Source organism: Crocodylus siamensis, chromosome 3 (genome assembly GCF_052110815.1).
Source record: "Crocodylus siamensis isolate JL-2025a chromosome 3, ASM5211081v1, whole genome shotgun sequence".
NCBI classification, from domain to species: domain Eukaryota; kingdom Metazoa; phylum Chordata; order Crocodylia; family Crocodylidae; genus Crocodylus; species Crocodylus siamensis.
Window position 1 is genome coordinate 189,381,427 of NC_143397.1, and position 25,595 is coordinate 189,407,021.

The following is a 25,595-nucleotide window of genomic DNA, read 5'->3' on the forward strand; positions in this document are numbered from 1 at the left end:
ACCCAAACGTATGAATATTAATTCCATAACTTCCGTATAAAAATATCAACTTTTTTTCAATTATTAGAAAGCCAAGTACAAAAGGCTTTCTCTAAGCATTATGATAACACAAAAGTGGCTTTGGTGTTATCTAGTACAGTGGTTTTCAGCCTTGTACCAGGACCACTTGTAAACATCAATGACCAGTGCCAACCCAATGCCCCTCACTCCTGACCTGCTGCTCCCTACCCCAGAATATAGGGCAGGGAGTGGGTGGGTGTGGTAGGGGGTGCCAAGCAGCGCCTTGCAAGCTGGAACTCTGCCAGCCTGCAAGGGAAAAGCCACAATTCCCAACATTTTTCTTCTTTAAAGGGAAATCCATTTCTAAAGTTTATTGATCTATTTTTAAAGTTTGTTTGCAACCCTTTCATATATTCTTACAAACCATGGGTTGAGAAACTCTGATCTACTTGGTGCTTGAGAAGAGGAATTAAACCTCAAAAGGTATTTTATATAATCTACACGCATCATCACTCACTATCTGCAAACTGATCTCCCTCAATTACCCTACCAGTATAAAACTCCATGCATAGCTGGCTACTGTGTAATTTACAGGAGCCACAGCTACCTTATGCTGACACCAAAACACATGTAAACAGAACTGTTACATTTTGTCTTAGTTTCTGAGTGCCTGTTTGTTCAGTAGAAGCTAAGTTATCCTGCCAAGAAGCACTTTGAGGAAAAAATGACAAATATAATATAACAGATTTTGATTTATCTGCTTCTCCCCTTCCTTCCCCCCTCCCCTTTCTTTACTTTTTGGGTTGAACTGTATAGTTTAGGAGCTATAACTCAAACTTGATTTTTTTTTTGTTGAGCATAAATATACATCATTGGGTGTGTCAAATTAATTTTCCAAAATTGGAACTTGCTCAGCCTTTTGTTAAGATCTCCTGTTTTAGTGATCTTGTTTGTGTCATGCATCTTTCCAGTCATGTCTCTTATGTTACCAAAATTATTGCATAATGTATACATATTCAAGTTCACATTTTTTCCTTTAACAGGTGACTATTGATGATATTGGGGATATAACAAAAGTGGCTTTTGTGTTATCTAGTCAGTGCTTAAGAAGAGGAATTAAACTTGACAAGGTATTTCACATAAACTACATTTGAAATGGATACACCCTATATAATATCAAGAGAAAAATATGTTCTGGAAGTATATTTCCTTGCATAAATTGGAGTGGCTCTTTATAATGGAATGATGATAATTATTGGATTGTGTCAGAAATAGTGGATGAATTTCTGGTGCTGTTATGTCAATAGCGGTTTTGTCATTGACTTCAACAAACTAAGATATTTGAATAGGCATGTCTGATAGCACATATAGAAGTGATTGGTAAGCACATCTTGCAATTTAAGGGCAATTCCACCTGGGAACAGGGGGCAACATTTTCTGTTGATGAACATTCTTAGCAGGGGTGGCTCTCTGCATGGAAATACTCTCACAGCAACCTGATTCAGGAAAGCAGTGTCGTGTGTATATTTACATCCATCTTTGTTCCAAGAAGTGACATAGCACAGAATTTTCACTGCTGTGACTTAAAATGCACTTTGAAGATAAGTTTATGCCAAAATACTATCCTTAATGCTGTCATTTGAATGACCAAGAAAGGGTTACGATCTGCTTATCATATGATTCAGCAGGGTTTTAAAGTTATGCCCTTCCTAAGAGTGGGGATAGAGAGATGTAGAGAGAAAGGCTACTAGGCCGTGGTTCTAAGGAAATAGCTTTTGCTTTGTGTTATCATGCACACTTTAGATTTGTCAATAAACTGCTGGAAGGAAAGCACCTGAAGACAGTCATGGGTGTGGCACTGAACTATTCCTGCTAAGGGAGCTCGCTGGTTTATAGCATATTTTCCTCAGAGTCAATCTGGTTTGTTTAACCCTCCTGGCTAGGGACAGAAATTACACATAGACTGGTTTAAGCTCACTGAGCACAGCACATGCCCAAAAGAGGCATTGCATTAGTTTGACCCAGCTCACCTAAATTCTGTATAGATTGCAACCTTCAGTGGGGCTTTTTGGCATGTCTATGTAGTAGCTGATTGAACCAGCGTTAGATAAAAGTGCCAAAAAGCCATGGTGAAGTGTGTGATCTATACACATGCTGGGGAACTGGTTTCAACTAATGCACTTCCTCTTATGGTAAAGCAGTGTGTGTGTGGGGGGGGGGGGTGTCCCCTCCCACATCTGTCAGCAACTATCTTTTTATTTACATATGGAGTTTTTCACAAGCTATGGTTCTATTCATTATTTAGCTGATGCTGTTGCCTGATTCTTTTTTTGAGCCAAAGAAGAGCACTCTGCTTGAAAGCTTGTCTAAAATCTCACACCCATGCAGTTGGTCTAATAAAAGTTTTCAGTCCCCACCCCAAAAAAACCCTTGCCTTGCTGTGTGGTTTCAATACAGGTTGCAGGAGCAGAATCAGTATGAAAACCAGACCAATCCATCCTCTCAAAATGTGTTTCATCTAGGTTAACTTTGGGATGTACAGGGAGGGGGAGAGTGCAGAGATGTCTATACTAACCATATCACACTGTTGCCTCTTATGTGAGTTAATATGAGCTTGCAGTCTTCAGGGCTGTCAGTCTAGAATATTATGTGAACCTCACAAATTAAAAGAGAGTTTTCTGTATGGAAAACAAGTTTAATTTTCTGTGGAAAGATAATCAACTGCTGATAGCATTATTATTTCTGTTTAATTTTTTAAATAGTTCAATACATGGTTAAATAATCAGTTAATTTGCTGCATTAATTTTTTCTGGAGTCCAACAGGTCAATTGTCTGACTATAGAGATATTTAATCTTTTCTACTGATGCATTTCTAACCTACAACAGGAAAGGCTAATACGTTTACACCATTTGTTTTCAATTTATTAGCCCATTTATAAATGATTCACAATGTCTAATAGAGATATTACAGAGGAACAGAAACACTATGGAGAATAGAATATTTAAGTTTATAATTAATGGATAGTTTTAGGAAGCCATGGATATGACTATAAAAAGATAAAAGATGACACATCTTTTGGTCTTATCCTTATATAAAATAAACAAGCACTGACATCAAGATTTTCATAAGCATGGAGATTATAAATGCAGCCACAAGGAAAGCATGGCCCCCTTTTACTAGCCACCTTCAGCCACTGTCATTTTCTCTGTTCTGCTGATGACCTCTTATGGTAGGCTCAGAACTTAAGTATTTTACTGCTCACCTCCTACAATTTTCTGTGTGCTTGCACTTCTGTAACAGATGATACCATGTAATTCTAACCCTGACTAGTGTTTATATTCTTTTGTAAGATCAATATACTACAGCAATGGCATCTTTTCATTTGTTTAAAAAAATACAGTATTTTAAAGAAGAATGTTACTGTTTTGATTTGGAGATTAAACTTAAATGCATTCTTCCAATTCACATTAATATAGAAGGCTAAATTTTACTTATGCTGATGCTGAGAATTTCCATAAAAGTTGGCTCACATTTACTTGCTTATGTTTTTTTGCATGCAACTCCTGTAAATCAGGTTTTTGCATGTGCAAAGACATTCATCAAGTTTTTTATGTCAATGGGACTCATATGCCATTTAAAATCTAATCATTAGCCTTTTTTTCTTGACCATTTGCATGAACAACTTCAGTTATTGCAGTTTCAAGAGTAGTGCACAAATAGTGATGTAGTGGGTTAGCTCAGCTAACACTGTCTTTATTGTTCAGGACATCCTTGCGCTGCAGACAACAGCATAAAACAAATCAGATATCAGCAAGCAAATGCATACACAGTCAATACAGGGTTAATTTACAACCCTAGGGTTCTTTTCTCAGGCCTTACGAGGTTTATCTGACTCACTCTGTTGCTTCTAGCCTCATAGCCTTCTCTCTCTCCTAGTGGTCTTTCCCCCAGATTCTGAGGGCCACTCCCACTCTGCGCTGCAGCCTCTAGCCTCCAAGTCTTCCCTCTCTTTCCTTGCTCTGTCTCGTTCTTCTGGGGTCTTTTCCAGACCCCAAGACAGTACCCTGGCTCTGTGTTGCACCTGCCAGCCTGAGACCTCTCTCAATTCCCTCTGTCCTCTCCCTTACCTGGGAGTTTTCAGCTTCCTTTGTCCAGCCAGTTATTCTCAGCAGCTAACGCACTCCTCCTAGCCAGCCTCCAGTCACTGGATCTGTGCCCACAGCTGTGCTGTATGCATCCCCTGAGGCATACAGCCTGCTACAGCCTGGTATATGCAGCCTGCTACACTGGGCTACAGCCCCTGCAAACATGTAGCCTGCTACAAGCGGCAATGGCTCTAAATGCTTTAAACTTCCAAGAAAATCCACACAAGTCTCTCACAAGTGACTGGTACTAGAAATGATGGTATTGGGAAAAGTCTGCAAGGTGCCAAGCATGTAACACTAAAGGAACTGAAGGGCTCACCTCCTTGTATGATCAGGGATTCATGGGTATAAAGTTTGCTGTATGACAGACTTTAGATCTGGTGCCCTTAAATGTCTATAACTTTAGGATTCAAAGATCTGTATATAGTTTATGGTCTGTATTCTAGGTACTCCAGAAATAAAATTTGTACCAGAGGCCCCCTCTACACAATTAAGGTATGTTGGGATCTAATATGCCATTCACACAGTCATGTATTAGAACCTATCACACCTTATTGACAATGCAGAGGGACCCCAATTCCAGGCTCCCCCTGTACTGGCAAGAAGCAGGCTCCTACAGCTGAGAGCCCCCTGCACTGCAGCTGAAGGGCTCCCCATGCAGTCCACACACCCTCAGGCCTGGAGGATTGCCTCAGGTGTAATCTCTCAACCCTGGGGTTGCAAGAAACCCCTGGGGCTGGAGGATCACTGCAAGGATGATCCCCCCACCCCCCTGGGTGTGGGGAAATCCCTGGAGCCAGAGGACTGCCACAGGATAGTCCCCCTCCCCAGGGCCAAAGGGAACCCCCTGGGGATGGAGGATAACTGCAGGGTGATCCCTTCTCCCTGGGGGTACAGGGAAACCTTCTGGCCCTGGAGGTTTCCTGAACCATGGAGCCCTATAGAGCACAGCAGTTGTGATCCCAAGGGTCTGGAGTTTTTCATTGGGCATGGTGCACCCCTGTGGCTGGGAGTCCCATCAGCTGATGGGGCTCCAAGAACCAGGGAAGACCCTGCTAAACATATAAAGTAAAGCTGGATGGCAACCAGCTATCACATGTTCATGGTCTAACTTAATAGCTGGTTGGAGCTTTTTCCTGTGTAATAGTTAACTCCACATGTGCAGCTGGTTTACAGATAACTACACAGTTAACCAGTTAATTATGTAATACCTGTAATGTGTAGAAGGCACCTTTGAGTTCTCCTCTCTCAAGGTCTCTTTGCCTGAAGATCTATCATATTTATTCAAATATAAGATGACCCTAAATGATATAAGATGACCCCCCAATAATTAGATTCTGTATATGGAATATTTACAAATTTGTTATAATTTTCCAAGTATAGAATCTAATTATTGGAGATTTGCCTTGAATTTGTCCCCTTTCCACTGCTACAGCAGGGAATATAAATCTGGGAGGTCAGGTAGCCCCCCACCCATCCCCAGCCCCCATCCTGAATTCTTCCCTCCTCCTTACGGTCAGACCCTGCTCTTCCTGAGTTCATGGAAGTAAGGGGCAACATTTGCATTTAGAGAAATTACTACAGGCACCCATAGACTTATTTGATCCAAAATTGATGAATTTTGCCTTTTTGAAACTTCTGAAAGTTTTAGCAGCGGTACTCCATAAACAAATTTTAAGCAGCATTTTTGTACCTACTTATATATAGTACAAAGGTTGGGTTGTTTTGTTGGGGTTTTTTTTGGGGGGGGGGCGTTATTTTGAAAATTTGTTCTGTTCCAGGTCAAAGTAGCCAGATCAGCTTTGAATCCTTTTGATTGAGCAAAACTCAATTGTTAAAACGCCATATCTGGTGTTGTACTTGGCAAGTATCCTCCACTCCAGACTTTTCATCCTGGGGCTTCAGATACTTCCAAATCCATCAGCAGGCATCCTACATGCAAGCTCAAGGCCAGAGTCATGGGGCTCAGATGGCACCGAGTCTTGCTTGCTCTTAGCCAAGAGCTGCAGGGGCAAGAAAGGGAGAAGTCCCCCATTTCCGTAAAGTAGGCATGTAGCCAGGATCCTCCCATTGGAAGCTGGCTAGTAGGAAGCCAATTACAAGACTCTCATAGGGTGTCATTTGAACAGGGGTACACCCTCCACTACACAATGCCATTGAAATCCATTTTGGCTCGGGTACCAGACCAGTGGAGAGACTACACTTGATCTTAGCTCACAAGAAGCCAAGAAGTGATACTTATATATAGTACAAAGTATACGTGATATTAGTTCAAAGCTAGAAGGCTCATGATTTACCATATAACTCACTGGACTAGGCCCTAGCAGAGTCAACAGCATTCCAAGCCATGGTGACTCCATGGCTTAGCACTTCTCAGGATCTGTGTGTACTTCAGCTATCCCTCACAAAGGTTCCATGTGCTAATTAGCCCCCCATTCATGACTGGAACTGGATTCTTGTCAAGAATCCTGGCATCCTCCAAAAATTTATGTACAGATGAGGTGCAGGCCAAACTGGTCCTGCTCCACCTCATGGAGGACAGGGCCACACTAACCATATGTGACAGATTGAGAGAGAGGGCAACAGAGGAATTCTGGAAGAATTGTGTGGGCCCCTATTTGGTGATGTTTGCTAGGTATTTAAAAATGGTGATGAAACTGGAATAATTGGATATGGAAAAGAAAGATGTAGCTCAGCTGTGAGATTGAAGAGGAAGTCCAAATATGTTCAATGTGGTGGCTCACCATGACTTGAAAAATAATCAGCACTGAGGGGACTTTACTAATTTTGTCTCTGCCCTCAGGGGAATGTTACCTGGTTGCAGCTGGACAGGGCCTAGGGGTGCCTCCTGTAGTTCAGCACCCAAGACTGGTTCCTAGTCATCCCCCACTAGTACACTACTACAGAAAGTCATCATTCCTAGAATGCTTAAAACTTAAGAAATCATATCTGCAGGTGCATATTTATGTATAAATCCAAGTCTTGCACTTAACCTTGTAGCTCTTGCACAAAAATTTGAACATGTGTATACAGAGCTATATTTTTGTACATATCACTTTCAATGTATATTTTGTAAGTTGGCCGGGGAGCTATTTTAGTTGTAATAAAAAAATACCTTTTCTCCCAAACCCTTCCCTTCAGCCCCCCCACATCCTCCAACAAGAATGGGCATGAAGGATGTTGTCAGTACTCTTTTACAAAGTTTTTAGGCCAAGAACTAGCTTGGATAATTTCAACCTAAAAGGTGATGGTGGGGGGAAGGTCAATAAAAATGAACAACTGAAATCACTGGCTTATAAATAGGAGTGCCAACAAAGCCTTTACTATGGCAATGTATTAGGGTAGGATTTTCAAAGGAATTAAAAGAAATCAAATGACCAGTTGCCACTGCAGGTCGCTAGAACTATGGTGCCCAAATTCTATTGCAGGTCTGAATGAGTTCCAAAGGGAATGGGACATGTAGCTCCCATAAATCAGCTTTAAAAATCCCAGCTATCAGCTATACAGCAAGTTGGATCCAAACAATCAAAAATACCAAAAGCTATAAACAGCTAAGATAACACATATGTTGAAACATATGTACATTAGCATAATGGCTTTAGACAAATAGGCATTTACAGATAATCCCGCTATAGATTTACAAATTCATTTGAAAATTCTAGAAGAGCAACTACTACTTCCATAGAATTTTGACATTGATCCTTCAGTTGGATCCATACAGTCAGACCTTTTTATGCCTGGATGGGGGCCTTATTACAGGATTTGAATCTCATAGTGACTGTAGTAGCTGTTCCTTCATAAGAAAATCAGATAGCATGCAAATAGAGTAAATTATGTTTGTTGTTCATGAAAAATGGCAATTTTCTTGGGTGAAAATAAGACATTTCTCACGAAGATTGTGGGTTTTCTTTTTCTGCTTGCAGCTTCGGCTAAAAGACCTGGACACTAAGCAAGAACTGGGATTTTACACTACAGACCAATGGCTCTTTGAAGAAGATGGGTCAGAGACCGTGACAGAGATAGCGGCAGTCAAACCAGATAAAGTACCACTCAGAGGTATGCCACTGAAAATAAATAAATAAATTAAAAAAACAATGAAAAAATGTTTTCCTGCTGTGATCCAAGTACTGGGATAAATATGACAAGAAAGATTGGAAAGTATTTTAGGAAAACCATTGGCAATTATTTTTTACATGTTTGGTTAAGGCATTTATATGAAATTTTGCTGGATCTTTAACAAGGCCTACAAAGGCTTAATTTATGTTGAAATGTTTACTGTTTTAAAGCAAATAGCACATATGTATTTAATGTTTCCATTAAATTAAATACCACTTTGAACACCTCAACAATATATAAAGCCAAATTATTGTTGTTTGATTGCAGTCATTGGCACTCTGCCAGCATATACCATCTGACCGTTTGACTCCTATGTTTTAAAATGCCCATGCAAAGTCACAATTAAGAAAATTATGGGCAGAGAAAAGATCATGAGGGTTTTCTAAACACTTCTGCTAAAGGCTTCTGCTATAAGTATATTTTACAAATCTGATAATGTCACCCTTCTTTAGATATGTTTTACACAATATGTACAACCCCCCCTCAACAGAATAAAAAACAAAGGTAGGGGAGGCAAGGAGACCTGATTCATTAAAAAGAAAATTAAGAGAAGTTTCCTTTTTTCAAACATTAGAAGCTATTTCCTTCCAGCTTCTAATTCAGCACTTGGAAATAGGAAGAATTATACATCAAGGAAATAGTATAGCATTTAGTTCTTCATAGAGTTAACAGAACCCTGGTTAAAAATCAGTCTGTCATGCTGCCTAAAAGAGTATGTGCTAAATAACTATGTGTTGTCATCCATAAGTCATTCTGGATGATGATTGATTATTATCTATAGTGAATAATATTAATGCATGTCGATGAGAATAGTTGAGCTACTTTCCAAGGCCAAATTAATTGATGGTGGCAGTAATTAGTGGCATGCGAAACAGCACTGTTTCATTTCAAATTCTGTTTCAAAGGGACAGTGTTTCATTTTGACATTTTGTTTACTTTCAAAGCACTGTTCTGTTTTGTTTCATTGAAACTATTTTGCTGTTTTGATGTTTTGCCCATATGCTATAATGGGGAATTGTGAAAATGCCTATAACTTTGTCATTTATTGCCTGATTCAAATGAAGGCATGATAGTCCCTGCTGAGGCCATAAAGCTTACCAGGTTTCAAGGAGATAGGTGCAGGGGTTTCTGGGAAACCACTTCAAGCTGCTTACAAGGAAAACTCGTGACGTATGATTTTGTGTGTGTGGTGAGGCATGCCCTCACTGGTGCTGGGGACTCAACATGACATGGTAGTGTGCCCCAATGAGGTCTCCTACTCCCCTACAGCCTCAGCCAGGTCCACCACTTTAAATAACAACAGGTAAGTAAGCAGCACAGTAGCACTAGCATCTCAGGTAATCAAACTGTAACAGAGCCTTTCTTTCCTTTCCTGCAGGAGCTTCTTCTATAGCAGCTGACAGAGAACTCTCCCTGCCAGCCCCAGCCCTGCCTCCTTCTGGTCAGTTGACCGGAGACAGATGCTAGGGGTGTAGGTTGTAGCCATGTTGATCTAAGGACATGGCACTGGCAGAAAAAGGTTCTCTGGGTTAATCTGATATCTTTTAGTAAACCAACTAAATAGTTGGAGAAATATATCTTATCAAGCTTTCGGGTTGAATGTAATATGATCTGTATAAATGTAGATAATTGTGTATATATATATATTTATTTAATGTGTGTATGTGTTTATGTATTTATGTAATAAATAAAATATATAAATGTATGTGTTCCTGCATAAACTCTATATTATAGCATGCAATATATTCTGTGCTTCCCTGAACAGTGAATGGAATGCACACTGAGAAAAAGCACAGATTTCTTTTCTGGAGAAAAAGAATAAAAATAAAATAACAAAAACAAAAAGAGGATTTGAAAGGAATGAATGAATATAATAATAATGGTATAGAATGAAAAGGTATTGAATCCCACTTGCTAGGAGCAAGCTAGCAAGTAGGAAGTGATAGCCTTTCTCTGATGCTGCTCAGCTGCTAGAAGACGTAGCTCAATAACTGACCCCAGGGCAGAAAGCTTAGTTCAAACAATGCTGCTTTGTATGCTGTTTTTTTCATCCCTTCCCCAGAGCACTTGGATTGGAAGGGCCTAAGGAAGGAACACAGTCACTATCCAGCTACACATGTCAATATCAGAGCAATCCTTCTCCCCTCTTCCCCCTCCCTCTCCTTAGTTTCTGTTTCCCTGCAAGCAAGCTCAGCTTTGAAACTCAAAACATTTCAGAACTTTTTCCAAAATATTTTGACTGCCCTCATTTCAATTTGATACTGTTTCAAAGCCTTTTGTTTCATTTTGATTTCTCTGTTTTGAGTTCAAAATGAGTAAAAACAGTGTTGAAACGAAACACCTGGTGAAATTTTGCACAGCCCTAGCAGTAATTATCTTAGTGACAGTCCAAATCCAAATGCAGCTGATCTGGAATAAACAGTGGGATTTTAACACTGTTAATCTTGTATTTCATCTGTATAAACTTTTGCTGTAGTGAGTAAGTTGTAACTGGAGTTAAGGTCCATAACTATTAGGAAGAGGGCTAAGGGCCCAATCCACAACTCATTTATTTTAATGATACTTTTTCAACTCTGTTCAATGGGTGTTGCATAAGTCTTTCTATAAATAGGGATATTTCTGCATGCTACACTGCAGTTCCATGCAGAGATATCAGCAAAAGCCTTGAATGAGCTAGTTTGAATACCAGATGCAGTCAGGCACATTAACACGGCTACCTGGTCTAATACATAGGGTTCCATTAAGCCTGCAAAGAACTAAATGCTAAAATATACCCCAATACACAATTTACCCACCTTTTAGCCTCAAATTGGAAGAAAACAGCATTATTGTTTGGAGATTTTATTCAAAATATTCAGTGTGTGAGATTATTTTGTAGATATGGTATACAATGTACCTAAAACAAAGAAGGATGCCTAATACCGCGATAGATTTTTTCTCTATCCTTTTTGGTATTCCTTTATAAAGGACATCTACATTAACATTTATAGCACTGCAACATGTCATTGATCAGTAGTTAGAAAACTATACCAGGTTAGGATGAAAATATAGGAACTTGAAAGTACATCAATGAATATTAATTTATCTCTTAGTCCTTTAAATTAGTCGTTTACTCATGATAGATTGACTAGTAATGTTTTGTAATTAGATTGGTAAATAGATTAATTTGGTAATGTTTTCATTCATTGATTTTTCATGGCAGAAGTTCTTTATTCAGTCAGCATTCATACAGGAACATTACCTGCATCAGGCACTGATGCAGATATCCTTATCACAATATTTGGAGAGAATGGAGATTCTTGTAAAAGAAGACTCAGGCATTCAAGGTCACAAGCAAGTTTTGAAAGAGGTCAGGTTAGTATGGATTTTTATTATGTATTTCTTTTTGTTGTTTGACTTCTATACCCTGTTTTCTTTTTGATAGTTCAGTACACGTTTGAGGAAAAAACTTACTGTGTGGTGAACATCGAAGCTTTTCATAGTCTGTTCTGTAATACAAAAGCACAGTAAAAAACTTGAATGATAATACTGTGTTGAATCTCTGGAAACTGCAAGTCAGTTGCTACGAACAGATATTTTAGATCAATGTGAAGCAATGTCAATACTACTAAGCAATTTAAAAGCAATGGAACATCACAGAGTATGATTAACCATTAGAAAAAAACCTAATACAGCTAGCTCTAGAGTTGCATAAAAATGTTTTAATTTTCAGTTTTCTGTGAACCTGAAACTGAAGTATCCTGACACTGATACTTCAAAATGTGTTGGTTTTAAGACTTATCTAGATTATGACTCTGTCTACACTAGGGTTGCCTCCACTGCCAGAATTTCTGGTGGCAGACAATAGATCCCCTCATCAGGCCATCATGGCTGCTGAACACCCATCAGCTTCTTGAAGCAAACCATGGCTCTACTACAGCAGCTATGTCACCAGAGTGCAAAGTGCATTCTGAGAGGTCACTAACTACTGAGTGGATCACAGCAGTCAGTTTAATCATGTGCATGTATCTTCATGTACCTGTATCTGGCTGCTAGCAGGCATGGGTGGATCCATGTGGTAGGCCAGTGAGAAGTGGCTAGTATTTGTTTCAGATTTGGCCAATTCAGGGGACAGTGATTCGATTCAGTGATTTGAATCACTGTCCCAAATCGATTTGGCCCTTGCTAAATCAGCCAAATCAAACAGGTCCCGTTCCCTGCCTGCTCTCCCAGCCCCATCAATGGCTGCATCACCTGACCTCAGCATCTTTGCACTTAAAAAATAAAATAAAAAATAAAAAAAGCCCTGCACTCCACTGTCTGCTGAAAGGCAGAGGGGCAATCCCCATTGCCCTCCACTGCCCTGCGCTGCATGTGGGGGCTCTGCCATGAAACTGCAGAAGCCCCAATGGCTGGTGAGTGCGGGGCTTTTTTTTTTTCAAGAGCCAGGGCACTGGGGCTGGGCAGGGCAGTCATTGATGGGGCTAGGTGAGCGGGTGGGGAGGTGCTTAGAGGGGCTGGGGAGTAGGCAGGGGATGCGGCCTGGTGGGGGTCCCCCCATGGTCCCTTTCCCCTTCCTTCAGCCCCACTCCCTACTTACCAGCACAGAGCCTGAGTCCAGATCCCTGTGGTGGAGAGTGTGGACTGCCCAAATCTCTGAATCTTTATCTGAATCTTTTTGGAATCGATTCGGAGCCTTCAAATTGATTTGGACCTTTTTATTGGTCTCCCAATTTCATTCAGAGTCAGAGATTCTGCCACTGAATCAGGCTGAATCTCCTCTGAATTGAATCAGCACCTGAAGCTTTGCACAGCCCTACCGTGTGGGGCTAGAGGATGAAGTCAGGCCCCTTTGATTTCTGCTGTACTACCTAGTTGGGAAAGCCACATTTCTATTCAGGTAAAGCTGGGGGGGGGGGTGCGGCATCAATCAACTTGTTGTTTCATTATTATCTACTTGACCCCTGCTAATCTCTTCATTCTGGTAGTATTAACAACCCTTGATCTTCCACTAATAAAGCTAGCCCTACAATTATCCTCTCTATTATCTACTCGTGGTAAAGTTTCTCTGCTCACCCCCCAGCATGTCTAGTAAAGGTCTGCTGCTACCTGGAGACCTGTACTGGGGAGCTTTCTTCCTTGGGGGTTTGAACCCACAAAACGTCAGAGACAAGGAGGGGTTGCAAAGGGCTGAAGATATGCTAAGATATTCAGTAGAAGTCAGGAGGGAATTTCAAAGGTGAAGCAAAGACACGTTACTATACTAACTTTTTCCTGAGTTAGTCATTCCAGGAAATGATGGGGGTTGTGGGAGGCTGAAGTAGCAGTGCAACCAGGTATGGGTGAATGAGAAGGGTTGGTCACCCTGGGTAGGGGCACTGCAAGCAGCAAAAATGAGTCTGCCTGTGATCCAAACAGTCTGTTTCTTTATGTTGAGGTTGGAGGGCAGTGGAGGCCAGCAATGTGTATGTTTTGGGTGCTCAGAAGAGCAGGGGAGATCTTAATGGGGTGAGAGAGGGATGGCAAAGGTCAGGTGGCTAGGGTGTGATTGTGATGTGTCTGTACAGGTTGGAGTTGATTTATAGAGACAGTGAGCAGGTACAGCAGGACTTAGTGAAGCATGAGGGTGATGGTGGGGTGTGATGGGTTTGAAGCATGAAGGGGTGGCACTGAATATGGGGTCATGTAGGATAACAGGGGACAGGTAATGGGGCATTTGGGATGGCATGGGCAATGCATAAAGAACAGTGAAGGGCACTTTTGGGTCATAGTGAAGTGTCTGGAGGGCCCATGTGAGGAAAGGTATGGAGCAGTCCTATTCATGACCAGGATGGAGGGGTTACAGCTGTATTCCCCAGCACTGGGTATCTGCTCCACTCTGGAGCTGGCTGTCATCTACCACTCTTCCCTCCCCCACCCAACTCAGTTGTATATATATTTTCTTGGATGTTAACAAAAACCCTAAGTAATCTATTTTCTTGGACTTAGAATAATATAGCGCTAGGCCCCTAGCATCTTAGTAAACCTTATAGTTTCATTTCAGTTGGAGAAAAACATATGCTCTGATTGTGCCCCACAACATTGGCACTTACCTTTTTAAAATCCTAGATCCACCCATGCTAACCAGATCTAGTAGTCAGCAGAAGCCTTACTGCACTTAGCAGAGAGTTTTGGCCACGTACAGGTATTATTCTTCTACTAGGAGAATTGCCAATCTCCTGGTAGAAAGAGCATACAAACGTTCATCCAGTTTCTTCTGAAGGAAAGATCTTCTGGGTTGACACCTGAAAGTTTTCCTCTGTTAGACAGTTTCTCTCACAAGAATGAATGCCTGTATGCTACTCCACACCTCTTCCCATCTAGTCTGGAAGGATAGTGGAGCAGCTGCCTGCTGCTGCCTACTTCTTCCCCAAACAAGGGACTTACAGGTCTGAGACGTGGCTAGGGGCTTTGCCTTGATATTCCCTCTATTCCCCTCCTGGAAAACCAGGATCAGAATGGAGGAGACCTGTTCTCCAGACTGCAGGGCCTAGGGGTATGGAAATCATGGGAAGTCTTTTCCCACCACTCCACATTCCACTCCAGTGAGTGGGAAGAATGGAGCAGCTGTTGCTGCTCACCATAGAATTATAGAAAATTAAGGTTGGAAGGGACCTCAGGAGGTCATCTAGTCCAAACTTCTGCTCGAGGCAGGACCATCCACAACTAGACAATTGTAACCAAAATTTGTCTAGCCAGGTCTTAAAACCTCCAAGGTTAGAGTTTCTACCACCTCTCTGGGAAATGTGTTCCAGTGTTTTACTACTCTCCAGGTGAGAAAATTATTCCTAATATCTAACCTAAACTTCCCTTGCTGAAGCTTGAGACCATTGCTCCTTGTTTTGTCATCTGCTGCCACTGAGAGCAGTCTAGCTCCATTCTCTTTTGAACCCCACTTTAGGCAGTTGAAGGCTGCTGTTAAGTCTCCTCTCAGTCTCCTCTTCTATAGACTAAATAAGCCCAGTTCCCTCAGTCTTTCCTCAAAGTCAAGTCCCTCATCCCCCTCAACATTTTTATCACCTTCTTCTGGATCCTCTGCAATTTGTCTACATCCTTCCTGTAGTGGGGAAGCCCAAAACTGAACACAGTACTCCAGATGTGGCCTCACCAGTGCTGAAGAGAAGGGAATAATCACTTTACTTGACCTGCTAGCAACACTCCTACTGATGCAGCCCAGTATGCTGTTAGCCTTCTTGGCAATGTCCCAGAGATGCAGGGCTGACCAAAGGGAAAGCCTCAGCCAGAGACAGACCCCAGGGGGAGGTAAAATTGAAGAAACCTACCTGTTGCAGGAGTCCAGGGTAGCGAGGAGGTGCACCAGGAAAAACTGCTCACATGGTTTATCAGCCATGCTTATCTTCAGCTGGAGCTGGGTGATGTCAGGAAGAGATGTCACCTGGCAAAGATAAAAACCGGCCCAGTAGGCGCGAGCGAGGGGACGCGGAGCATAGGAGCAATGGGGAACCGCTGTGGGGCGCACCCAGTTGCCGCGTGCAACAGCTGTGGTGGCAGCAGAAGGAGCCGCAGAGGATCTTTGTGCCAGGGAAGACCGGCAAAGATCAAAGGAGCTGGCAGGGAGACTGGCAGCAATGGCAGCAGTGGGAGCCGTGGAGGATATCCATGCCAGGGAAGACCGGTGAAGATCAAAAGAGCTGGTAGCAAAGCCAGCAGTGGCAATGGCCGTAGGCGTTGGGGCAAATCCCCGCACTGGGAGAGTCCGATGCGGAACAGGCGAGCTGGCAGGGGAGCAGCAGGTGCCACAGTTTAGGGAAGAGATGGATTCCAGAGGGGATCAGATAGACCCCAGCCAGGGTGAAGGTGTGGACCCCAGCCCAGGGGATGCGTCAGCCTAGGGGCGAAGGGGGCACGGGGCGTCCCCCCATGGGTGCCCCTCTTTGCTTTGGTTTTCCTTTTGTCTCTCACTTGTAGCATTCCTTTTTTCTTCGGCGTTTCTTTTGGGTTTTGTTACATCAGGGCTCCCACGGTGCAGGGCTTCTCTAGGGTGAGCAGTCAGCTCATGCTTTCCTTTCACAGTCAGATTTGATTTTGGTCCGGGTCTAGAGCAGGGCAGCTTGGCACTCTATACGAGGCCCAGGGAATTAGGGATACCACTCGGAGACGGGAGACCGCATGAGAATGCAGAGACAGCCAACAACTTCCGCCGTGAAACGCGTGGGTGCCAGCTTGTAGAGCAGGACAAGGGAACCGGGAAAGACATCCAAAGGGGCCAGTTGAAAAGATCCTGAGGCCTGTCTCACTGGGTGGTGCATGACCGGGGTGTAGGGAAGGTTGGAGTCCTGTAGACATCTGCTGAGACCCATGACAACTCTGGACTTGTGTATGTCCAGCTTTTCTAAGAAGTCCTTAACCTGTTCTTTTGCCACTGTTGACTGCTCACCTTCTCCCCAGAATGTGCTGCCCAGTGCAGTAGTCTGGGAGCTGACCTTGCCTGTTGAGACTGAAGCAAAAAAGGCATTGAGCACTTCAGCCTTTTTCACATCCTCTGTCACAAAGCTATCTCCCTCATTCAGTAAGGGACCCACACTTTCCCTGATCCGCCTCTCGCTACCAACATACCTGTAGAAACCCTTGTTACCCTTCAGGACCTTTGCTAGCTGCAACTCCAATTGTTCTTTGGCCTTCCTGACATCATCCCTGAATGCCTGAGCAATGCTCTTATACTCCTCCCTATTTACTTGTCCAAGTTTCCATTTCTGATAAGCTTCCTTTTTGTGTTTTAGTTTACTGAATAGTTCCCTGCTAAGCCAAGCTGGTCTTCTGCCATGTTTGCTGGTCTTCTTCCACATCCAGTTGGTTTGTTCCTGCACTCTCAGTAAAGCTTCTTTAAAGCCTTATAGCCAGCTGTCCTGTTCTCTCACTGAGACTGGCTTCCCAGGGGAACCTGCCCATGAGTTCCATGACTGAGTCAAAGTCTGCTTTTCTGAAGTACAGGGTCCTTACTGTCCTGCTCTCCATCCCTCCTTTCCTCAGGATCCTGCACTCAATTATCTTGTGGTCACTGCTACCCAAGTCACCACCCACTACTACATTCCCCACCAATTCTTCCCTCTTTGTGAGCAGCATGTCAAGAAGAGCATGGCTCCTAATTAGACATTCCAGCACTTGCAGCAGGAAGTTGTCCCCAGCACTCTCCAAAAAAATTCCTGGATTGCCTGAGCACTGCTCTATTGCTCTTCCTGCAGATGCTGGGGTGATTGAAGTTCCCCATGAGAACCAAGGCTTGTGACTGTTTGAAGAAGCTGTTTGAAGAAGTCCTCATGCACCACTTCCTCCTGGTCTGGTGATTTATAGCAGACACCTACCACATCACCCTTGTTGTTCTCCCCTCTAACCTTAACATAGAAACTTTCAATAGGCCTATCTCCAGTTTCATACTGGAGCTCTGAGCAAACACATGACTCTTTTACATGAAGTACAACTCTTCCTCCTCTTCTCCCTTGCCTGGCCTTGCTGTGCAGCCAGGTATTGATTTGCAGGATGCACCTATTCCTGCCCAGGCCCTTTCTCTTGACCAGAAAAAGAGAGCATGACCTGAGTTCCAGACACCTTCATGCTTGCACCCAGATCACTTTTGATCTGCTCAGGATCTTTCCTGGATGTATCATTGGCCATAAGCTAGAGAGAGCAGATTTAGACAGGACATTAGGAAGAACTTCTTCACAGGATGCACCTGTTCCTCCCCAGGCCCTTTCTCTTGACCAGAAAAAGAGAGCATCACCTGAGCTCCAGACGCCTTCATGCTCCTCTCTGCCTGTTGTCAGGGCTGCATATCTGTTCTCCGGCCAAACTTCTGCAGGTAGAGGTGAAGATTTCTGCTTGCTGCCCGAGGTCACAAGCTCCAAGTTTCCAGCCACCTGGGAGTCCATGTCCTCTCTCTTTTCTAGCACTGCCCCTGGCAGTTCTTCCTCCACAGTCCTGGAGATCTCCAACATCAAATTGATGAACTCCTCATGGGTGAGGATGCTTCAGAGCCTTACCACCACCTCCTGTAACACCCTTGCTTGTTCCCTGAGAGATACCATCAGAAGGCACCACTCACACAACAGTCACCCCCCAACCTGGCTGTCACTGGAAGGAACCTACAAGCCACAGTCCCCACAGTGCCAAACCTAGACCTGGGTAGAAGCCGCAATGATGAGCCTGGACAGAAATCTTACAGGTACAAATAGAGGCAGTGGTGGTCACCGTGGATCTAGCCATGGTTGCCCAGGAACACCTGTCCTGTCCACCAACCAGTGTTCCAAGCGAGTGTTCCAGCATTGCTGGTGATGTAGTGACACCCCACCACACCTCCTTGGATCCTGGTTTGGTGGAGCAGCTGGTGTTTCTTAAGGTGAACTTCCCACTGCTGGGGTACCTCAAGGTCCAGGTGTAGACAGAGTGAGTGCCACCCTCCTCACTCTGTCCACACCTATTTTCTTTTGGTTCCAGTTTCCAAACCATTTAATGCCCCACTTTCAGAGCTGGAGGCAGCACTCACTGCATCATCAGCCAGTAGGGGAAGAACATGTCCCTGCTGAGCTCCTGTGCCTGGACAAACTTGGAGGTATGGACAGGGGCTGTGGGGAAGAAGGAGGCCCCAAGTCCTAGGCATAACCACTAAAACTGCACCCTACCAGGGTCGGGAGGCTTGGTGGGACTGCCGGTGGTGCAGCAGCCCCCAGGAAATGTCAGGATCCCCCTGGTGAAAGGCAAGTAGGAGGTGCCATAATCTCCAGCTACCACATGGATGCACAGTCCTGGCTGGGGAAAGCCCAGATCCATCACATCTTTGACAGGTCTGAGGCTTGCTGGTTGCAGTGGAGTTGTGAGGTTCCAGATGAGCTCAGCTTAGCTGCCTGGGATGCCAGCTTTCAGGTTGAAAAACCTTTCATCAGGCTGAGGAAGCACCTGCAGTTGGTGTGTGTGCTGTTCCTGGATGAAAGGAATAGTAAAGAAGCCAGAGGCTGGCATGTAATGCAGACAAGAAAACCAATCAGTGAAAATGGAAATGGAGGCATCAGGGGATGTGGGACAGGCTCTCAGCTCTACAGGCTGGGGTAGGGGGGAGGGAAGGGGGATGTAGCAGGTAAAAGTGGAGAGGTACCTGGGGAGTCAGATGTCTATCAGGTTGTAGTGTGTCAGAATTCCAATGTCTATACTGTGTCCATGAGTTTCTGTACCTAGGAGGCTGATGATGAAGTGCAGTTCGTAGGCTCATCTGTGGCAGATTGGTGGCAGCAACAAGAGCAGCACCAGCACATGGGTGTGTGGGGCCATTGGGAAAGGAGCCTAAAGCCCTTGGAAGAGTTACTTTTAAGGTGCTATGCTCTGGCTTGGACACCAAGTAGTGCTACTGTGCTCCATGGACACTTCAACAGTGAGACCAGCATGTTTTCCAACCACAGAGCTTCAGTCAGCTCTGTGCTTTTACACTGATGATTTTGTGGAGCTGTTTTTGCTTTGTGATTTATCGATGGCACAGTTTTCATGCTGAATTTATAGACCGGCATTTTTATCCTGGTTATTTATGGAGCACCTGTACATTTATGGACACTTGGCAACCGTGGTCCCAAATGGTACAGACTAGGGATGTGCGAAGTAGGCCCTATTCAATGCAGATATGGATTCGGCCCAAATCAGGGACAGTGATTTGATTCATTGATTCAGATCACTGTCCCTGATTCGATTTGGCTGAATCCAGATCTGAAGATTTGATGCTGATTTGGAGAATCAGCGATTCAGATATAGACACAGCTTTAAATGTTTTTTCTACATACCTCAAGGTACCAGCACAGCTCATGAATATTGTGATGCTGGGGTGGATAGAGCATCCCACAGGAGCACAGGTCGGGGGATGGCCCACGTGCTTGGTGGCGAACTTCCAGTCCACCCCCGGAAGTACTTCCGGTCCACTTCCAGGTCTGCCAGGGAGCATGTGTTGTTCCCCACCCCCAGACCCAGGAGACACCAGTCGCTGAGCTGGAGGGTTCAGGGGGCCACCCCAGTGCACTCCCCGGTGGACCCAGAAGTGGACCAGAAGTGCTTCTGGTCTACTTCCAGGTCTGCTGCCAAGCATTCTGGGATGCCCCTTGCACTTCTGTGGGACAGTCCATGTGCCCCAGTATCACAGCATTCACGAGCCACCTGCTACCTAGAGGTATGTAGAAAAAATATTTAAAGCTGTGTCTATGTCCAAATCTCCTAATCTTTCCAAATCTCTCCAGATCATTTTGGAGGGTTTTGATTCGATTCGGAGAGATTAAAGGGTCCTCTGATTTTATTTGGATTTGGAGATTTGGCCATCAGATCATGCCGAACCTCCACCGAATTGAATCAGGGACTGGAGCTTCACACAGCCCTAGTGCAGACAGCCTCTGTGTGTGTGGCATATGCCAAATCACGGAGGGGATGGGCAGCACAGCAGAAGGTACAGCAGAAAGCAGAAGGCAAAGCAGGAAATCAGACAGGGAGCACAGAAATGTAAAGGAAGTAGAGTAGGAAATCGGGCAGAGAGCACAGTATGAAACAGAAAGCAGAGCAGCAGATAAGGGGTAAGAGGAGGAGTTAATTTGTGTCACGCCTGCTGAAAAGGTTGACCCCCACCCTTTAGGTCAAAGTCTTTTTTTGAAAGGGAGAAAAGCAAAACAATAAAGTTCTGAATTCTGTAAAGGTGGAAGCAGATGTCATTTTTTGTTGCTTTTGTGCCACCCTAAAATCTTTCATGGTGGCACAAAGACCAAGCAAACAGATATACATACCCCTTGCTGCACCACAAATGCCCCAAATTCATGGCTGTGACAAAGTAGTATCAATTTGTACTGCTGTATAGCACCACACCTGTGTTTACTTTATGGTGTGAGATGCTGGCAGTTCAGAGCTGCTTGTGCTCTGGAGCCACCCCATGCAGATGCTCCAGCAGCTTTAAGGGGCCATTTTTGAACACCCCAAAAATTCCCAGACAGGATCAGGCTCCTGAAACCTTGGGAACATCTGTGTGGGTTTCCCTGCTTACAGAGATGCACCCACAGGATCTTCAGGGCACATCTCCATAAGTGGAGAAACTTTGACTTTCTCCAGTTATAGAGATATGCTTCAGAGATCAAAAGGGTGAGACCCTAAGTAGAGAGCATTGGACAGGCCCTCTTAGGGCTTAGGGGGGTCAATCTTGCATGGACATTCCCTGGGTACCCAGGACTAAGCCCTTTAAACCATGTATGAACAGGTTGCCCATTGTCCTTCAGTCTCGATGGGTAAGGCAATGGGCAACATGTGTTTCATCCAATGAAGTGGATTGACTGTGTTAACACATCCTGGAACAGCTGATCCACTTAATTTGGCAGTGTATATTTCCAAGACTGCTAAGGAGTAGAAGAGAAGTGGCACTGCTATAGGGCAAGCTACTTAGCCTAGGCACTGTGCTGCATATGAACTGTATTACTGTCAAACAGCACAAAATAAGGCATTTTAAATATAATACCTGTTTTAGGTGAAGTTATGAATACTCTTCCTGCAACAGGGGCTGGACTAGATCACCTCCTGAGGTCCCTTCCAACCCTAACTTTCTGTGATTCTATGTTTCTAACATCCTCCTAACCTCTGATCTCTTTCTCTGACTTCTTACTAAGAAAAACAATACTACTGACTTTACATTACTTTCATCACCCAGTTTGACATTTTAATTTCAGATCTTTTTTCCAGCCCACATTGCAGATACCATTATACCCCTCGCTACTTCCTCCATTTGTCTCTGGAACAATCTGTCTTTTTGCTATCAAACTTCTAGGATTCGGCTTTCATTCTGATCTTTAATATAAGCTTTTTTACAAAGCTCTTTAATAATACAGTTTAGACTATTAAATAATGGGGGATGGAGGAGAGAATGAGGTATAGGAAAGGGGGTAAACAAAGAGGATTTTTTTAGTTCTGATGTTTAAGATGGAGAATCAATGAGGTAGTAAGGCTGTTCTGTATTACGTTTTGCTACCCACATCGCCTACCCCTAAGGCAGCTGTTATATGTTTCCAAAGACCAGTTCAGGATATGGACACACATTACATTTGTAGCACTACAAACACCCTTATAGCACTAGAATTAGTCAACATTCAAATATTCATGCCATTTTCAGGGTCACAAAAATGGCAGATCCTCTCCAAAGATGTTCCTCTTCCAAAGAGAAAATTCAGTAGTGCTGTGGTTTGTAATTGTCTACTTTGCATGTGGTGCTACATGTAGCTTTATGGGGGTAATCTTCCAATTCCCAGCCCACAAAGCTGCAATTAACTTCTGGATGACACTCTCTGCTCAGGAGCAGTGGCTGGAGGCAGCAGGTGGTTTGGCTTGGCATTGTTCTTCCTGCCTGGGGCAGGGATCAGCCAAGGTGGGGCAGGGAAGAATGCTTCTGTGAGTGCAGGTTTCTCACACACACACGTGTGTGTGTGTGTGTGTGTGTGTGTGTGTGTGTGTGTGTGTGTGTGGTTTCCTCCTGACTGTGGCGCCCTGGGAGACTACCCATGTTGCTCACCCCTAAGGCTGGCTCTGCTGCCACAGCTGCTTCACTGGTTGGAGAGCATCTCAGGTCACTTTGTAGCACTCCATCGAGGGGGTTGTACACATATGCATACTCTCACAGATTATTTTTGTAATGCTACAAATTGCCTCAGCTTTCTACACAGACACCATTGGAAGTTGGGCACTTCCAAAGAGAATTTCAGAAGAGCCCATAGGAGTCCAGAGCTAGCACCTTAAGCATAGGACTGTGTATTGTTTTCTTCCCTATGGAGCTTAGGTGCCAGATGTGGAGCTGCACATTAGGCATTACGTAGTATCTTGAGTATCTAATCACTCTTCTAAAGGTAGATGCTGTCAGGGTGGTCGTGGTGTTCACCTTTTCCATAATAGCCCGGTGACACTTCTAGGAAGTGTGAGACTTGTATATAAGTCATACCTCAGTCTGTACAAGTTCAGCTCACATCTCCCTCTTCCCAGGAGAATGCTCTGACCAACAGGGCATACAGTATGGTAAGTGGGAACCTTTTCCACCCATTCTGTTGAAGAAGCTGGGTCAATGTGCAGCCAAAAATGCAAGTGATCTGGAGTTCAAGAGAGTATGCACATGAGAAGGAGCCTGACTGTAGCCTAGTGTTTGGGGCTCTTAGCTGGAACGGGAAGCATATTGGAGTCTATTACCTGTTCCCACATTTTTTTTCTTGTTTTTAACTAATGACAGTATAATGAAAAATGTACTAATAGTTCTCATTCCAGCAGGGACCTTTCCCCTTTGCTCAAACTACAGTGGATTTTGTTTTCAGTTTTGAGGTCCTTCCTGATGACCAAGATGAGTTTTGTTACAAATAGCAGGGATGAGGTAGAATCAAGGGAGCAGTACCTACAGAACAGATAATATTATAGGAAATAATAAATATATTTGCAGACAGGAATTATAGGAAGAAAAGGAAAGTTCAGGGGGAAATTTGAGAGCACTTGAGAGAAATGGAAAGTCTGAAATAAAGAGAATGGTACTGAGGAGACTGAACTGGGTTTTTGAGAGCCTCTTATCCAAGGGAATACACTATCTGAAATAGTTTGCTAAAGGAAGAGAAAATAAGACAGTTTAGTTTGGTCAAGAGATATTAAACAAGGATGTGTCATCACAATTGTTGAAAAATATGTATTATAACCTTTATTTTAGAGTTGGGGAAAAAAATAGAAGAACTGGTGAAATGACTTGTCCAAGGTCACCAAGCAGACCTGATGCCCCTTAAAATTGTTTTGTCCTTTGGCCTTTGTTGGGAAGGGCAGCATATATGTTAGAATAGACTCATAACTGAAAAATAAGACTTTGACAGCAGGTAGTAGCAGGATCAAGAGTGGCTGGATATAAGCCAGTTGTGGAGGTTGAAGTGTTGTACCTTTTCACAGCGAAGCTATAACAGCTTCACAGGCTGTTGTGGTTCAAGAAGAATTCCAAGGCAGAGGGGAGGAAAATTTGTTAGAAAAAATGAAGATTATTAAAAACCTAGAGGAAACTGACTTCATGCTGTAGTAGATTAAAACAGTCAAGTGAGTGAGGTATGTGAAGCAGTATAGTAAAGATTGGAAAGTGACTTAGTAAAGACAGTAAAGTCACTTATTTGGGGACTAAGGAGCTTAAGTGGGCAGAGGGGAGTTGATGCTCTAACTCAGGGATCAGTAAATGATCCAGTGGTGAGATGGAATGACTCAGCGTGGATTTAAGGTGGGCTGGTGTTAGGACCTAGCTGCCATCACTTCCTTCTGCTACCCAGTCATGGTACAGCATGGGCCAGGTCACCAGACCACAGTGCAGTACAGTGTAACACAGCATGGGCAACTACCTCCTCCTCCCCCACACTGCCAAATCCTACTGACATTCTGCTCTATAGGCTAGATCCATGGGTTCCATGGACCATAGATTGCCATCCCCTGCTGTAACTAAAGGACATCCTTTTAGACATCTTGGATTTATGTCAACTCCCCTCCACTGTTTTTTGTGACATTGGGTTCTGTCCATGCTAACTAGGATAGATCTGTGTATGCAAATGATTGTTGGATGAATTTCTATTTATCCAAAGGTTGTAAAAGTTTAGAATAAGCTTTCAATTAGTAACATCCCCACCGCAGGTGACTGGAGAAATCAGGGAAGTTACTTCCTTATGTATTTATTTTAAGGTCCAAAGGGCTATGGTCAAGCAAAGGATTTACTAGGGAGTGGGCAGTAGCAAAGTTCTCATGGTACAACAGAAGAAGAGATTAATAATAATGTCTGTAAAGTGAGGAGCAAGGCCAGAGTAACGGGGCAAATCAACAGACGATGAAAAGGACGAGAAGTAGTTTTCTTCAGAGACCAAATTATATCAGAAATAGCAGACTTGGGAAGGAGAGATGAGGAAGGAGAAATAAACTCTGGAAGGAAATAAAGAAGTGGACTCATCTCCTTCTGCCGAGAAAAGACTGGAATGTGAAGGGGAAGGTAGGTGAGAGGGAAAAAAAGATTGGTTTGAAGGATGCAGCAAGGTTTGCTCATATCTTTTAGAAAGAAGACCAAGGAACAGTTTTTTGCACAACACAAAGGAATTAAATGAGCTACCAGTAATACATTTCTATCATAACAGCATGATAAAATAATTAAAATCAATTTAATTAAACTGCAGAAAGTGAAGCTGGTTTATATTTATTTAAGTAATTATCTTTCTGGCTAACATTTCACTGGTTACATTGGTTAAATGAGTGGGAAATTATATTTTTGCCTAGCTGAAGCTGGATCTAAATCAGGCAAGCCAATTTAAATAAAATCA

General features: G+C 43.5%; 1 protein-coding gene across 1 annotated transcript in view; it reads left to right on the top strand.

Annotated features, from left to right (window-relative positions):
• Positions 1 to 25,595, top strand: part of LOC149869243 (lipoxygenase homology domain-containing protein 1-like) — a 270,001-nt gene that overhangs the window by 189,476 nt on the left and 54,930 nt on the right. Inside the window, exons 41-43 of the mRNA XM_090037326.1 lie at positions 1,044 to 1,130; positions 8,070 to 8,202; positions 11,465 to 11,616. Coding sequence (XP_089893452.1) covers positions 1,044 to 1,130; positions 8,070 to 8,202; positions 11,465 to 11,616 — 372 coding nt within the window. The remainder of the gene's footprint in view (positions 1 to 1,043; positions 1,131 to 8,069; positions 8,203 to 11,464; positions 11,617 to 25,595) is intronic.